This window comes from Argopecten irradians, chromosome 3 (assembly GCF_041381155.1).
Source record: "Argopecten irradians isolate NY chromosome 3, Ai_NY, whole genome shotgun sequence".
Taxonomy (NCBI): Eukaryota; Metazoa; Mollusca; class Bivalvia; order Pectinida; family Pectinidae; genus Argopecten; species Argopecten irradians.
The window spans coordinates 2,702,710-2,721,805 of record NC_091136.1 but is presented as its reverse complement, the minus strand read 5'-3'; the positions used below and the strand labels follow the sequence as shown (position 1 = coordinate 2,721,805).

Genomic DNA, 19,096 nt, shown 5'->3' with positions numbered 1-19,096 from the left:
TAAGAGTAGGCTTGGCAGGTATTTGTTAGCGGTATTTATAATAGTACCACATTTATAATGCTAATATAACCGGCTTATCGCTAAATATATAATGTTTAATAAAATTACAACTGACGTTAGGTGAAGTGAAGAGAAATCGTTCGTGAATTATGGGAACTTTTACATTCCCAAGGCGGACAGTGTGGATATGGCTGTCAACACTCGTTTGAAACCGCAGCTTATAAATCCTCCAGCCGCATAGAAATAAAGTAAAAAAATAATGTTAATAAGAACTAAATAAATGTATGAAGAAGTAGTCATAAAAATCTTTTTAATGCAGCGTGCATCATGTATATATAGATATAGATATTTATTTATTTTCCTTTCCTCTATTACGTCATACCCTTGATTTTTATATCTACGAAAAGCCTGTTATTACCCTTTTAAAGGCATATCTAAAACTATGATAAAGTTTAAAAAAATCGCCTTAAAATATAGAAAAGTAAATAAATTTAAAATGTACACGTTTTATCTTAATTTCGCAATATTTTTTTCGGCCTTTATCATTTTAATAAAATAAGGAGTGATTACATCTCCCTTCCAGTATTCATTTTACTGGTTTAAATATGTAAGTTTCCAATGAATTGAAATATAACATTAATACAAAATATCTAGAAGCTTTAACTATCGGATAGGTATTAGACAGACAACTATTATGTCAAAAACCTAAAACTCCTAGAAAATCATAAACAACTCCAGCGTTCTCATTCCAACGTCAAATTACATTCCACCCAATACATGCATTCTTTATAATTGATGAAATTAAATCTGATCAAACGAATGATGTCATCACGCTACTTAAGATATTACAGATCACAATGGTTTAATCATTTGATGAAACAAATGTACATGAAAGTTGTATTTTGTATTTTGCCAAAAATCAAAACCAGCCCAACAATTTACACACTAAATAAGTAAGAAATATAGACTCTGCAATAAGGAAAGAGAAACTATTATTCACTGTATATGGGAATGTTGTGAAGTACAAAAGCTATTACAGCAATTTGAAAATCTGTGTGACATTTTATTTATTCCTGTTGTTTTAAATAATGAATCATTTCTTTTTGGAATATTGTCTCCGGTTGCTAACATTGTTGATAACGAAATTATAATCTTAATCAAACACTATATATATAAAAGTAGATGTCTACATAAACCCTTAAGTCTTGACGCCCTCATCAATACTATTAAAGATCATTTCAATACTGTGAAATTCACCACATATTATAAAAATGAAAACATAAAAAGGAAATTTGACAATAATTGGAGAAAATGGAAACATTTTATTGAAATGTAGCTATAAAAATTTAACATGCATGTGTGAAACCAAAACTTTAATTTTAATTCCTGACTTTGCCTTTGTAGAAAAAATGTTTTTTTTTTGCTTGTTTTTTTTCTTCTTCATCTTATAGCAGTTGTGGGATCTCTCTCTCTCTCTTTTTCTCTTTCTTCCCTCTTTTTCTCACCCCCTCTCCAAATTTAAGTGTTTGATGTATAGTTAATAATAAAAATGATGATTTTCTTTCTTTTGTGTATGAGTTAAGAGTGTGTGAAGGTATACAAGGGTGTGTAAGTGTGTATGTATGTATCTTCAACACTATATATGTACCTGTGCATGTACGCTTTGTAAGTATGCTTGTATATGTATCTATGTATGCATGTAAGTATGTATCTTTGTAAGGAAATATGTAACTACTATACATATGATTTACAATATATGTGTGTATGTATAAATCTATGTAATAGATGTATGAATGTATCTATGTACTTTATATGATTACAGTTAATATACATGTATAGTGTATATGGTATGTCGGAGTGAATGTGTATGCTTGTATTATGTTATGTACTATACAATGTCTTGAAAAATAAAAAAAAATATAAAAAAAATAAATATAGACGTATTAACATTCTAGCAATTGATCAATGTACTTGTATTTTCATTTCTCTACAGATCTACAGAGGGCATCTGAAAATACTACGCAAAGACAAGTAAATTATTATTTTATTTACTAAACACATATATCTTATGCACCATGGATGAAAGACAATGTTTAAACCGATTTACACAATAATCTCATTACCCAAGTTTCACTCAATCTTATTTTTACACCAAGGTGACATCTTCCTGAAGGAAATGTTAAATACTTTTTCCCCATTTTTTTGCTCTTTCAGAAACACTTCTTGATATTTTTGTTATAGGTATTCCCTTGTCATAAAAGAACAGCTTAATATACTATCTCAGAATATTTTTGAAAATATTATTAATAATGTTTTTGAGGAATGTCATTAGCATATCCATGTAAATGGAGTATCGATATCAATCAAAATTATAAGACAATGAATGTTATATCTGAGATTAACATGGTAACACTTGCATATATTTACATTGTGACATTTAGATATCAAGAAACAATGACAAAGTGCCATCTTCGAATTAAATCTATGTAAATATTTATTTGGGATCTTCAATAACTTTCATCAAATATCGATTAAATGCAATTAGATTTTATAATGTAAAATTCTAGTTTATGTATAATGGAAGTCTGTTTGCTATGAGATTATACGGCATCAGGAATACATGGTATAATGTATTTGTTTGGGACAATTATTATTATGTTTAAAAACTAGCAGCTAATGAAAGTTTTATATCAAATAGCTTTAAGATCAGAAACCACGAATTCAGTTAAAGAAATATAATATAGGCATCAATAGCTTTTTTATATAAGAGATGATCCAAATCATTTATTTATAAATTAGAAAATTGTTTATAAACGGAACGCTATGCGTGCAGTATTCGATTGAAAAAAAATTAAAAAAAATTGTTTCTTCAACAATCTTGTCTGTATAGAAATAAGGCAATATGATTGACGTAAATTGTATATTTATTTGCCGACTAATCGGTGCATAACCATTACTGTGACTGAGGGTGAGCATAGTAACCTTATTGTTTTTTAGTTCGGCGGTAGAGCTGCTCCATGCTAATTAGCCGAGCGGTGTGGGGGGCGACGGTCACTAAGGAGCGATAAGGGGTAGATAAACCAAAACCCCTTCACAGATGTTACAAAGTGATAAATGATGAAATCCGGCATGTGTTCATAAACGTATTCTTCATTCGGGCTCCCACATCTAAATCTAAGCAAACGAGTGTTTCTAAAGAGTTTTGTAACCATGTTAAATTTTGTTATGTCAACTTAATATTATAAATCAACAAAGATATTTATGATCATATCTGATTTTCCAAATGCAATTATCCCCATTAAATGTTTCCATTAATTAAAATTAATAAATAAAATTGAAATAAATTATGAAATATTTTTTTAGATAAGGTAAGATTCGTTTTTTTTTGTTTCACTATTTAAATTTCGAATGTTGACAGTGCATGTAATTATAAAATAGCTTCTAATGGTAGTATTCAAGGCGACGAGTTAAAAGATGCGGACTGCCACATACACGACGTCCTACTTTTTTGGAGGCAATTAAATAAAACACCTTTGGTTGATATAAACAGAAAAAATGTAGTCAAAAACCTACGTAAACGTAAATGTACGCTGTACAGATTGTGCAGTATGGGTTAAAAGGCGCTGTACATGTTCCGACGACTGCAAAGGGAAATTAGGCGTAACAAACACGAACTGATATCTACAGCCCAGGGACACACGGTAGAGGAGGAGAAACAGCAGTTCACTGATGACAAGTCGGTCTAGAACAATATCGTTTGATTCCCCCACCCTAGTCTGGTCATATAACCGCCAGATTTATGTCTTTACTGATTTATGAGTCTATGAGAAACAGATTGGCCGTTGTTTCATGGTGATTTGATATTTGCAAATTGATGACTTGCTAACGTCATAACAACATTTACTTTTTGTGATTTTCAAACTGAAGGAAAGAAAGTTTTTAACTGACTCGCTTTTATTTGTAATATATTTCGTATCTCTAACTTTTTCAGTTGGTTCGCTGCATTAGTGGCATCGGCTTCTATTTTCCATTTTGTTATTGTTTCTGACCTTGATATCTCCGCTGACAGAGTGTCTACATTGATATAAATTATGCACTTTATATTACTAGTATTCGGTTCATATCTAAGTCTTTACCTAATTATTGACAATCTAAGAGTATGCTGTACACACTTAATTTTAAACTTTTGTTGTAGATTTCCATATCATTAGGTACGAAGACGTGCTGTAGAATGAAACACCAACAATCTAAGGAAATTTATGATTCAGAACAATGGTTTTAAATTATGTTTCAACCATACATATACGTGTAAATATACTGTATACTTACATTAGACAAAATGTCTTCATGTCAATTTCACATGAAAATGGTTAACCTGGATGGCACATAACAATGAAAATGAAGTCAATTTGGAAAAAAAATACAAAATCATGTGAATTTGGGATAAATTCTTAACACCAGAATATCAGATAAAATTATTTGCTTGAATGGACTGGTTTGGATTCACCTGAAGACTTTTTTAACGTTGTCTACACTGTACATGTATTTTGATTGATATGAACTTGTACTCATAACGCCAGTTCTAACGAACAATAATTGTTTAAAAAAAACAACAACAAAAAAACCCCGAAAAAACCAGGAAAGAGAAAAAAGACAAGGTATGTCACTTTGGGTGATTGTGTTGATTTATAATTCATACTGTATATGTTTGTAAACAGATTTTAAATTAATATCGTATAACATTAATTAGTTTGATTTAAATTGTACTATATTTGTATGATTGGTTAAAGTTAACAAAATAGATACACAGTCGAAATTCGTTATTTCGAAATTCAATAGACCATTGAAATTAATTCGACTCATTCGAAAACGAATGATAAAAATTGATTTGATATTACCGAAAACATGATGGTCATCATGAATATTGTAGTATCAACCCATCGCTGTCACGGGATGTGATGAACTTTAAGTAAAGCAGCAAGACAAGAACAGCGATCAGTACAACTTCGGTCGTCAGCATCGGGAGTGATCACAAATACATACACTTCAATATATTAAGTAATTATTTACATTTATTAAAATAAACTCTCTCTCTCTCTGAAATCTTGCAAATATGTATAATTTTTGTATTCTTTGTTATATAATTAATTATAATTCTGTAGGGGGAGGGCTTCATATAAGTTGGAAAACTTGTGTCCAATCCCATTGTATATAAAATATGTTTAAATAAAAAAAACCATCACTGAGTATTACACAAGTGCTTTCTCCAGAAAATTTACTTCGAGTCAACAAATTCGATTGAATATATATCGATATGAATGTTCATGTGAGGAAATTATATACAGAATTACCTAATATAACTGAGCACGTCACTGTTGAATACTTGACCTGTTCAGATTTGTGGATAAACAATATTTTTTGACATTTTCGTAATCAAGGAAACTAATTATATACTGGAAATGGTACCAGAATGATCTGAGGATCAAAGATCGGTGATCAGTGATTTTAAAGGATAGAAATAACCGAAATAACTTTTACCATATTTAAGGAAATTTATTGATTTCAGTAGCAATCATAATTTGAAATTCGATCAAGAACCTGAATCCCAGCCTGAGCCATCACGGTATGCTCATATACAAATATTTGAAAGATATCATAGAATACATGACAAATGATATCAAATATAAAATATCCAGTATTTCAATTGTTAATAAAAACATTTTGGATTCATCATTTGGATCAATGTCTTGTCTTTTGAAAAGTAAAATATCTTCACAACAACAATTTGGTCAAAGTGGTGTTTAAAACGTTTGTGTACCCGTTACCGGTTGAAGACCACCACACCACACGCTTCAGGATTCAAACACACTTACGAGAAAAACTTTATACTTTCTAAGTTTACACGTTTTGTTTAAAATCAGACATTAGATAATTTTTTATAATATTTGTCTACTATATACCATGACTTAATTTTAGTTACTTTTTCATAACGAAATTATATTTCTATGAGTGAATTAATCTGAAATACAAATATACTCGTATCGAAATTCATACTCAGGAAAACATATTTTGAGCTTTAATTAACTTTAATTAACTTTGTCTATAGTTACTACATAACACGAACTTTTTAAGTTCTCAACATTGCTAAATGTTAACTGAAAGCTATAATTAGACAATTTTTGAGGACAACCCAACAATTGTAGTTTTCAATTCACGACCAATTATTTGTTACACAATGTTTCTACCGTTTTGCGGTGATTTTGTTCCTCTTAATCTAGAAAGTGTGATGCAATGTTGCTATACAAAATATCTCATCGCATATATTGCCATTACACAATAATAATGATTTGATTCTGATGCGATAACTTTGCTAGCTGCTTATTTTCCATCTATTGCTTAACTGGACTAACTTTGAAGAAATATTGACTATCAACCCCAAATATACAAACAGGTTGTTTCCTTTTCTCTAACCTTCGTGGATACGTAAAATTACCTAATGGAAGAATCGTTTATTACTTTGCATATTTCTTTAAGTTAAGTTGAAGTTTCATCTTGCTGAATTCTATATTTCCGCAAACCAGTTGTTCCTTCAAATAAGTTGCTGACGAACTAGGCTTTTACTGAGTTGTAAATAAATGCCATATTTTATTGTTAACATATTTACAAACGTTATTATTTACTAGTTTAGATTAATAAAATCAGCGATAGATAAAGTCTCAATCAAGAATATAATAAACAATGTATAGAAAAGTGATGAAGTAATGATGTATGGTTCTAATGATAAAACAAACATGATTTGTCAGATATAAATAATTTAATGAACACACTGTAAACGTGACTTTTTTGGGTGTAGATATTTTCGCCTGGACAGCTTTCAAACAGAGTGCGCGTGATACTGTATATTTTTCGTGTGCCAAAATTTTCGCAATTTGATCTAAAAACGAAAAAATTAAACTTTAGCGATGTTAACATTTCGCGATATGAATTATATAGGGTATATAATATTCAACCATTTTGTAATATTTTACGGATAATTTTTTCGCGATCTTAGCAATGTGCCGCTAAATTGCGAAAATATCATCTCCGCCAAAAAACCCGGCTATACGGTAATCTCTTTGCTGATATAATGAGATTATAAAAATATTTATATTATGTGATATCATGCTTTGTTTGCATATGTTGGCATTTGTTTATCAGCAGAAAGCGGATGAAGCGAAATTTATTTTGTCCTCGAATAATTACATTTTCACAGTATATTTATGCACACCGTGATATATACGAGTAAGTTATTTGATTAATGATATATTATCTATTAATTTGTAAGCGATAAAATGCATAATGTGGAATAATAACATGAGTATAGATCTGATATCAACTGTTATCAAGTTATAGGCCTATTTTACATCTGATCATGATAATTCTTGGAATTGTGAGTCAAGAAGCAAATGCAATATGCCAACTGTTGAGTTATATTCAATCGTATAAGAACAAATTGGGACAACGAGTTTAATTGTGATCATCTATCTAGAATACTACAATTGTCAAAATGACAATAAAAACATTTGCTTTTTTTGTATTTCTTAAAATATTTTAATGATAAGATGAAATAATTATTTCGCATGCCGATAAACATGACATCTTCTTGGATCAAGAGTGTCCTAAATTTTATGTCTTTAATCCATTAAATCAAATATTAAGGATTTAGTCAATAATTAAAAAGGAGACCAATAATTTAAATTCTTAAAATCAAACCAAGTAATTTCACCAATCAATCAAGATAAAATATATAAAAGTTAGCCGAAGTACAGGGAAATCACCTGGCGATCTTGCTCCCCCTCGTTAAAGTTTACACCCCTCCCTTTTCTTACTCGCTTCTAATCAAATTTGACACATATGGGTGTCAGACTTTACGTATAGATCACTCTAGACCCCTCCTCCTGACAACACGTCCGTGTGCGGGAGGAGGAGTCGTGCTCCCCCTCACTTGGGAGGAGTAAGTCCTGGTACATGTACACCCCTGGCGGTGTTGTTGGTCCTGATTTCCGCTCTACCGTTACGATGTGGACACATAACTATTTTCATGATGCTGGACTTCTGAGTTTTTCTACCAAGAAACCATCTTTTCACATGACGGATATCTTGCATGTACATAGTGGTACCGCGCCTTTGTTAACATGTCACCCCGCGGGCGTGCTACCACCGGGGTGCCAACAATCACATTCTGCCCTCGGGCCCCTAAAAGCGTTTTGTACCACTAAGGGAGTGCAACGATTTGTCGCAGACGCAGATGACCGAAGAAGCAGCGAGACCCGACCCCCCGGGACGACGGGACAAACAAAACATCTTAAGTTTGGAATCAACAGAATTTTATCAGAAGACTTCGGAAGAAAATCAAGCGAGAAAGGTAAGCAATCACATTGTATTAATAATATAAATGGGGCTTGGCATAAAACTCTCTCCGTAGTTATCTTTATTAATTCTAATGTGCGACAAATATATAATTTATTGTTGGCAATATATTTTCATTTTGAGAGCAGTCTACTTGTATTTCAATGGCAGAATATAATAAATAATAGACAGTGCATATCACGATAATTTGTTATGAGCTCAGGAAACATGGATAATATTATCCACAATGTTTATTTGTTCCCCGCTGGAATATTTCAAATAGATGATATGTAACTTACATGTGTTTACAAGGATACGGTTTAATTAAGGATACAACGTTTTCTCATTTATGTACAATGTTAAACGAAAATAAAAATTAAAAATATAACAAAAATAATGCCGCCATTTATGCTAATACAAGCCCTGATAAAGTCATTTTTTACAACTTTACCTTGGAAAATGTTCAGGAAGTTTGACTAAAGGAAGTCTATTTAATTGTTATGACATAACATTTATGACTGACATAATTTTCAAATCATTCTAAAGTTACTCACTACAGTATCAAAAAAAATAATGCTTACAATGCATACAATGGTTTAAAGACACAAAAGGAATTAATAATGAATTTTGGCAGTATTGCATGTCATTACATTTTTATACATTGTTCACTGAAGCACATATTTATAAAAAAATATAGAATTGTTCAGAGAATGACAACATAGTATTATCATCGATGTTTTCAAAGCACGAAACAATCTAATTGCACGAAATATTCCCTTTCATGGCAATAAACACAACTTGTAGTAGAATTAACTAATTATAAGATGTCTTGAATTAATGCATATAATCGCTGGCAACAAGGTTAATAATTTCCCATCTTTAATGAGATGGGCAATATACAGCGATGTGTATTTAAAAAAGATAACATATATGATTTAATTAGGTAATTAAAAGATCATCAAAACAAGAATTCGATTCAAAACACAATTCCCATAATCAGGACTAAATTTTTAAATTTTAAATCTTTTTTTCTGACGTCATGTGATTGTTATTTTCATGACGTCACAATGTCACAACATTTTGTTGAATCACAGCAAACAAAAATCATCCAATTACACTTGTGACAAAGAAAAAAAATGATACATAGACGATTTCACTGTATATTAGTCTGATTACATGATAAATATAATATGATACGGGGATGGCGATTATCATGAGTAAATCTGAAGTATTATATAGATATAAACGTAAAGGATAGTGTTATGTTCACTGGAGAACATAACAAAAGTGTTGAATTATCAATAAAAGATCACATGTCATAATTGAATACCATAGTAAGAAATTTAAAATAAAATAAAAAAGAATAAATAACATATAAATTAAGCATCAGGGAAATATTATTTATTTTTATCACAATCAGCTGTATGACTTATAGAAGCTGAATCATTTCATCAAATTAGATTTAAACTAAAATTATATACAATAATTTTGAGCAATAGAATCTAAGCATTGAACAAATTTGGTATTAAAATATCTAGATAAATAAACAGAAGCGTAACCATTGCATTTTATCCGAACAAATGTTATAACATGTAAAATAAGTGTAAAGTAATAGAAGTTGAATCAAGCGAAAATATATGTGTACTATGAGAATCATGAACGGATGTGAATTGATTGAATATAATCAGTCCAATAGCATATGATACCAGTAAAATAAAAGCTGATTAATTTCATATAGTATATATGTATTAATAGTAGCTGAACTTTGTCGTTTATTATATAATACTGTGATTATGTTAATCAGTAATTGGACCAAATTATTTTATCATGATTATACTAAAATAATTCGTTATTACAATTAATGATAATTATAGATGCTGAATCATTTCATCCTCACATTCTTCTAAAAGGATACTATAGGTATGTTATCAATGATGGAAATAACAGTATTTTATCATTACAAATATTAAGGTAATAGTTAAACCATTTCATAATAGTAAAACTCAAATAAAATAGTATCAATATCAGTAAAAACAGTTGAATAACAGCATTATATTTAAGCAAATGTATACTATACAAAATGTACGTTAACAATTGATATAATTACACCCAAACTTGAATAAAAAAGCCGCTAGTGATAGAGGTTATAATCAAATGAAGGTACCTTTATTGATAATGGAAGTTTAACCATTTAATTCTATTCATCTAAAAAGTTACGAGTTATGATTCTATGCATGAAAGATTTGTCCATAACTTAACTTTAATTTCCGAAATAGTTTTGAAAAAAAACACCCAATGTAAACATCGTAGTGTTTTTTTTTCTTAGAATATATATATTTAGAATATGTCGGTTTAACTATTAGTCTAAAACTGTATGCCACTCTTAATCTGTTACTTTCTTCTAATTTAGAAATTTATCAACATCTACAGTTTATTTTTTGTCATTTTTTCATTTTTTGACAGAAAACAGAAGAAAGCAACATGGCGACACTTCCATTTTGGACAGCAGGATTTCATGTGGGTGCGGGACTATCACATCAAACTACATCAATACCCGGTTGACCTTTCCATCAGCATCTTTATCGGCTGTCCATGCCATTCAGCCTCCTACCTACCCACTTTCACACTCGGTCGACTCTCTTCCCGGTTAGTAGTTAGTCGTCTGCGATGTCCGGGAAAGTCTGCCTGATGACGGGGCCGGAATATTCTTGAACTTTATGATCACTTAACATGTTTCAGTTATCGATTGTCTTTGTCCGTCGTCATCTGTATTAAATCGTGATAAGTCATCAACCAACGTAGATAGCTTCACCTTGTCAATTATCTGTAAATATTACAACTACCGAATTGATGAAGATATTCATGATATTTATCCTTAAACATTGTTGAAAATATGCTTCATTCGATTTCTTATTTCGCTTGGTATCGTATCTTCTATTGACTATTGAGGAATCAACTCAAGTCAATATGCCAAACGAGCTTTCCTAGTCATATACTTTTTAAAGTAAAATTTAAGTGAACCATTTAACAGTTGTGTGTGCTATAAAATCTAAATCAATATTTTAGTTAAAATTTATGATCTTAGTTTTCTTCATGAAGTTGAACGCTAATGAGATGGATTTTGTTCAAGACCGTTGGGATCTCAGGCAATACTTGAAAAGTAAGATAATAATTGAACGGAATCTAACAGTGAATTTCGTTTAGATGATATCTTATAATTTGTTTATAAAGGTAAATTTTTGTTATCTTGGTTAGTTTTTAAATTTACAAAAATGGTTTACAAATTCCAATCTTTTGGGTTTTTATGCAAGTGAAATGAGTAATACAGGATGCTTAAATACAAGCTAACATTTTGAGGCCTGAAAACTGCATAATATCTACACTCTAAAATACATTTAATATGTATGTTGCAATGTGGGAAAAGGATTTATTGACTGAAAATGTTTTTATGGCGTTTACTAGTATCTGGTTACATCTCTTCATAATGTTTTAGCAGAATTTAGTTTTGCATTCATTAAAGTTATTTTATTAACATCAATGACTCTTCACAGAATTTTCGAAAATGTTGGATTTTCTTTTGTTTTTTTAATTACTTCAGTGATTGTTGTCTATCATTTTACTTAAATATGACAATCCGAGCTTCATTATGTTTTATTAAGAACAACAATCATCGTATTTACATAACTTTTTATATTAGGTAATACTATTATAAAGAAGTTGTACTACTTGATAAACATATTTCTCAGACAATTAGACAAACTTTGTGTAACTATATATTACTCCGTAAATATTGCAATATTAATATGTTTTGTATGTTCTTGTAACAGCAGAAACGCGTATCCAGTTTATAGTGCTTTATCACTTGAGTTTTCCGTCAATACACCAAACAACATTTATCATAATGACCGTAAATTATTCTAATTATTTGTTATAAAGGAACAGATTGATTTGGTTTTGCCTCCATTGCTTTCATTTTTTCGAATGAGGAGTTAATTATGTATTTTTTGTTTACCAAGTAGGTCCGTACTCCATCCTTAATGACGACGGTAATGGATGTAGTCAATCAAAACGGAAAAGATCCTGGTCACGTGCAGTGTTCTCCAACTTACAGCGAAAAGGACTAGAGAAGCGGTTTGAAGTACAAAAATACGTCACAAAACCCGACAGACGACAGTTGGCGGCCATGTTAGGTCTCACTGACGCTCAGGTAAGTTACATGAAAGAAGTAAAAAAAGTATTAGAAAATGGACTAAATTAATTAAATTGAATATACAAATAAATGAATAGGTACCTTACTTGATTTAATGAGTAATTAACGAAAACAGACACAAAAAAACATGATTAAAGATATTAAATGCAAATATTCTTGTACCACATCCAACCAGGAAAAAACGATTATTGGTTGAATATGAACCCTATACTGAACCAGCATTCAAACCCAGAACACAAAAACAAATTGTGAAATTTATACATTTAATGAACCATAAAAAGTTCTCTGTAATCATACGTGCTTACACTCCATACAAAATAAAACCTGGTGACACAACTATCTAGTTTTGGTGGAACAAGATCAGTGTCAAAATTAAAAAAAAAGTGTGTTCAAGAATAAATCGTCATTTTAATGCCTCAAACATTTAAACATTTTATTGAGGTAGACTCTCCGTAGAATGTGAGTAATTTTGAAATTTTGACGTGAAAATATTTTGTTGACATATGCTTGCACACGTTGAATTAGTAGATTGTGGTTTTGTTACCATCACCATCTACTACAGAAGTATTTGTTATTCAATGCAAACTGCCGGTATTCATTTCTTGGCATCTTCAACAATGCAATTCTTCAACAACGTCTATACAATATGTAAAAGTCTGATAGGTCTATATTTCATGTAAAGGTGTTAACACTGAATAAACCCATTCCAAAGAGAGATAACTCGAATTTGTGCTGCTGGAAAACTATGTACTCTTTATTACTCAATTCTTAATAACGAATCCCCCAAAGTATGTTAAGTAAAAAAATTCATTTACAGTAAAACACGGTTATAACGAACATCTGGAGGCCAACGAAATCATTTCATTATAAGCATAGTTCGTAATACACACATTGCAGACATGGGAACACTGCATCATTCTGGAGAATGGACAACGATGAATTACCTCCTAGCGTGTTCGTTATAAACTATTTTACTGTAAATAAAAAGTATCCTTTGAGTTTATAATCACCAACAAGTTATCATCTTTTCTGTTTCAAAATATCTTTAGAAAAAAACCGCTAATTATGAAAAATGGACAACTACGTGGATATAGAGAGTGTATTATTTAGTTTTATCTTACTGTTCGATAGGTTTGTTCGAAGGGTACAAAACACTTTCTCATGTTTGGTAAATATCTTAATTGTGAATCACGTTGTTAATGTATTCAACTGTCCATGATATCAACGTTTGTATTTTTCAGGTGAAAGTTTGGTTTCAAAATCGGAGAATGAAATGGCGTCACGCTCAACAACAAAAAGAAAAAGAAGATACCTTGGGAAACATCGAAACAGAGAGTGATGGGATAGCTGATAGATGTGGTAAATCGGTGTGCTCTGATCATTCAGACGACAGCGACGATGATAGCGACATGCCCATAATGAACGATAACACAAAAAAAGACTAATTGTACTGTACAGATTATACATATTTATAATGCTTTTGTTATACTATATTTACTGTTGTTTAATAAAACAGTGTATCGTAACAGATTGTCGGTATTTCTTTCACGTGTATCGATACAATCTAGGCATTTTTAAGCAAAGGCAGTGTGTATTGTATTCTACTTAGCACTATGCGGTTTGGGGTCTCCGCTCACTACCATACCAACAATAACTTGGCTACATCAATTTCATGATATGACAAATAACGTAAGATTATTAGGCTCACATAGGAATTTTTTTTCCAGGATAACAAAAATGTTTCATTTGGCGGCCGCCAGATAATTTATATCGCGGTCGCCAAATAAAAAAATCGTTATCCTGAAAAAAATATTTTCCTATGTGAGCCTAACATTTATGCATATATATAAAACAATTTCCTGTGAGACCAAATACCATAATACTCAAATATCACTTTCTGTTTTAGGGAAATAGAAAGAGAATAGGAAAATATAGTGATGGGTAATATATCATAATCGTTAGTGTTTTCTTCATCAATCTTAAGTGTATTTAAATAAAAGCTCAATTTCGTATACTACAAGTGGATCCGTCGTTCTACTACTAGTGGATCTGTCGTTCTACTACTAGTGGATCTGTCGTTCTACTACTAGTGGATCTGTCGTTCTACTACTAGTGGATCTGTCGTTCTACTACTAGTGGATCTGTCGTTCTACTACTAGTGGATCTGTCGTTCTACTACTAGTGGATCTGTCGTTCTACTACTAGTGGATCTGTCGTTCTACTACTAGTGGATCTGTCGTTCTACTACTAGTGGATCTGTCGTTCTACTACTAGTGGATCTGTCGTTCTACTACTAGTGGATCTGTCGTTCCATAGAAGTGTTATAGAGGACATTATCCGTAAAAAGTAACAGTTAAGACGACAATTCAAATTTACCAAGCTTACTTAAGAGCATACACGTACTATTGTTCCTCAAACGACTATCAAAATCTGTAAAGATAGCCTAAAGGCCACAACATTCAACATGAAATATACCCAATTACCAAAGTATAGAATTCTTCGAAAACTCTGTTCGTCAAAGATGAGATGCGTTGTATTATGATTCAGCTAAATTCTCTATATGAAACAATTAAAATTTATTATAAACAGATAAATCGCATAAATATTATGTCCATGACTGACTTTATGCTACAGAGTCAGTAACTAAGACAATAGAGACGGAGGGAGAGTCAGAGCTCATTTTATTACCTAATGATTGATTGATAACCAGACATATATTGATATTACATTATTTTAATTTTTTACAAATATTTCCAATACGCTAAAATAGTATCGAACCGAGGAACACTGGTTTGTTCAAAATATAAAAAATAGGTCCCTCGCAGTAACGTTAACCGAAAAAAAATTGACATTTTAATTTCATCATTTGCCGTTTGTTGAATATCTCCTTATTCATTTTTATTCAAAGAAACAGAAAAGAAGTCTTTTTCGCAAAATAAAATATGAAAAGACACAATTCATGAATCCTCTTTCGCAAAGTGATATAAGTATGCTGGTCGTAGACGGCAAAAGTGACACAAACAATCACCCAATGTTTCAAATGTGATTTTACCGCTTACCGCTAACATTCACTTAGAAATTTTGTCGATGACCAACATTAGATGACTATGTATGTCGCGTCCTAGGTATTCTTTTTTTATTTACAACTCTTGTCTACAATTTCTTAGAGTGGGAGGAAACCGGAGTGCCAGGAGAAAACCCACTTAATTGGGTAGTTGACCCCTGACCTTTTTACGTCCATGCCGGGGATCTAACCCCGGCCGGCTAGGTGAAAGGCGAGTGGCTTAACCACTACACCACCAGACTACACCATCCGACTACAACTTAAAGGTATAGAAATTATCCTTTGGATTGATGTCTTAGTACCGATACAGATTGCGATATTGCGATAATAAGTAGAATATGTATTCAGTAGAAAGGGATATGTCTTAATTTGCAAGCGATATTAAAAAATTGCCTTGGAAATAGGTTTATAAGCCCTATTAAGTAATGGAGGGTCAGAGCTTCATCTGTCTGCCAATCATTTCCAGCAGCGTAATAGTGACGTGTAGAAAGATAATCAAACGGTTGTAATTGCGTCTTAATACACTATCACTTCATTTTTGATTGGTCATGTTTTCTTTTAGAAATCCCTACGTAACAAGGTCTGCCAATCAAATACTAGAATGCAAACTTTGACGTTATATACTAAAGATCGAAAGCCAAAAACATATTTATGACTCACAATAAACGTCTAAGACAATAAATGTTTTACAAACACATTTATCATTGGTTTAAAGCAGTCAAGGAGAACTAATCACTGTTAAGAGTCTGCTATTTTAAAAATGCTCGCCATGTAAACATGTGATGGATGGGATTATTTAAATACATTGTATATAATGCTAATCGATCACATCCTTCTCTATGTAGCATTATATGACCTACTGATGGTATCAACCGACCGTCTAGTTACTTCATACCTCATAAAAGGTATACCCATACTGTAACGGAAACCACAAAATAATTACCCAGAAATTTTAATGTTATACATAGAAATGTTTTATTACGATAGAAAACTTGATTTCATTTTTTCAGAAATTTTTTAATTATGCAATGTATATACAGTTTCTTTTTTCTTCATTTTTTTTTAAATTAAAATTAATACTTTCAACTATATGTACCAATTATTCACGTATCTAAAGCAATATTTTGTTCTTTTTCCCTCGCCACAACCAGTACCAGAATATTACAAATTAAGATATCATACATTTATATTCTCTATATATTGTCAACGAGATTCCCTTACCTTCAGTTGAGGAGTTATCTGTCAGGTATTGAGTTCAAAAGTATCTAGTTCAATGTAAGACGTTAGCAATTTGTGGTCATAAAAAAATCACACACAAACTAAAATATGACAAATAGTAAACTTGAAAACATGATATCTTTTATGAGATTTCAGAATAGTATATTTATCGATTAATTAACTGGAATTAATCTTGTATTGGGAAGATAAGATTAGTGCATTAACTTGTTTTATATAATTTCTAATGCTTATAAATAGAGTTTGAGATGCTAATGATTTAATAATAAGTTATTATTTCACGAACTATTAAAATGATTAAAAATCGCATATAATTGTTGCATTGCAAAAATGCCTAAATCTGTTACAATTCCATGATAAAATGGGAACGTGGAATTTGCCGAATATTGTTCATTTTGTTTTTTATATATGTATTATATTGATACTAATTATTTGTATGTTTTAAATTGATATAGTATCAGCCTATCGTGTCTTTTTATCCATATCATGAGTGATATCATTGTCGGTCTAATACCTGGGGTGCTCCGTACAATGTATTTGATATACGTCTATTTTATTTTGTTTCATGGAAGCTTGATGTCTCTTTATCGAAGTCATATTACAATTGTGATAGGCGACTAAATTAAGGATCTTATATTTTCTCTTCTTCCTAATTGACTTTATACTTCCTAATGCCTCCCTCGGCACCGCCTCACTTTTGGCCTTGAGTTGAGTGTTCGCCCCTGTAAGGAAGGCTCTGGGTTTTGTCCCCTGGCCGAGACAAAACAAAAGTCTATAAAAGTGGTAGTTTCTGCTTCTGCTTAGCGTTCAGCATACAGGGAGTAGGACGACTGGTTCGCACGTTGTCAGTATAATGTGACCGGGTTGGATATGTTACTTGGTGTCTTCGGTGGCATGCTTCAGTGAATTAGCACTATAAAAATGGTAACAGTTTCACTATACAAGAAGACACTGCACTTCTATACCGCAGTCTCCCAAAACACGCATCTCTCACAACATACATGGGAGGCCGTCCTTACATGACCATAGTAAATAGGACGTTAATTGATCAAACAAACAAAGTTACAATGTTCCGAGGAAACACTTTCAACCTTACATCATTTTTTTTTTAATTTTGATAGAAATCGCTCATTTGACCAAAATGTTACGTACAAGTTTTATTAACACTGTTAACCAATCCAGAATTAAGAAAAACGCTTGCGTATATGAGCACATGTTATGTTTCATACATCTGACGGCAAACGTATTATTTACTGTGACTAGGACATTTAAACCAAGATGGTTCAAAATTTGTGTTTAAATTTCAACTATAGCGTTTTATTCCAGTATATAGTTTGTTTCTTATTTAAACAAAAAGCAGCCAAAACGATAAGCAATACAGTAAAACAGACAAGTGTTATAAAGTCACGCTTGAAAAAAACCTAATCAAATATAATTGATAATTTCTATTTTTGAAATTAAAATAATACATAGCACTTAACTACTTTGACAATTCTGCAAAAACTGACACTCTATTCAAATGGAATCGAGGTGAACGTTAGGCAGTCATTTAGCCGTTGGTTCGGGCTTTTCTACGGAAACTCCTAATGCATTTCACCTCCATCCAGATACGTACAAGACTAAGCAAAGAACATGGTGAGAATGGATATTTAAGAGAAAATGTATTTTATCAAACGCCGGTGGAGACACGGTGGCGATATTATCATTATTTACCTTCCCCAGTGTTATGAGACATCCTATGAGGAATATTAATCATGCTAATAGGGCCTGACAGTATTAAAGCGTATGCACATTGCAAAGTGACGGCAGGTATGAAGATTTCATATCAGTTTTAACAACGAAACACAAGAAATGGACACGTGTGTGTGTAGAAAACACAGACAGCCTGCGGGCATTTCGACATGTGATGGGATTGTAAATATGTTATAGCGTGCAGATGATGCACAATAATGTCACTTTCTAGACAGCGTTTTCATCAAAATGTTTCATCAATAATACTTAGTTAGAAGTAGTGGATATCTGTTTGGCATACTGCGTCCATCTGTCTTTATTCCGGGAGGAAATATCTACGAACATCAAATATCTTACTCACCGGCTTGGCCTTTGTGGTAATGTCTTAATTATATATACATATATAAATAAGAGACGTCCTGGGGCAATAAGATACATCATATGTGCTTTTTACTGAATCTTGGAAA

The 19,096-nt window shown here is 31.6% G+C and overlaps 1 protein-coding gene across 1 annotated transcript; it reads left to right on the top strand.

Moving 5' to 3' along the window:
* Positions 1–7,951: 7,951 nt before the first annotated feature.
* On the top strand, positions 7,952–14,051 carry LOC138319865 (H2.0-like homeobox protein). The gene is made up of 4 exons (XM_069262992.1): positions 7,952–8,404; positions 10,852–11,034; positions 12,408–12,595; positions 13,840–14,051. Exons 1-4 carry the CDS (start codon positions 8,008–8,010, stop codon positions 14,041–14,043), a joined length of 972 nt encoding a protein of 323 aa, XP_069119093.1. The 5' UTR covers positions 7,952–8,007; the 3' UTR covers positions 14,044–14,051.
* Positions 14,052–19,096: the final 5,045 nt, after the last annotated feature.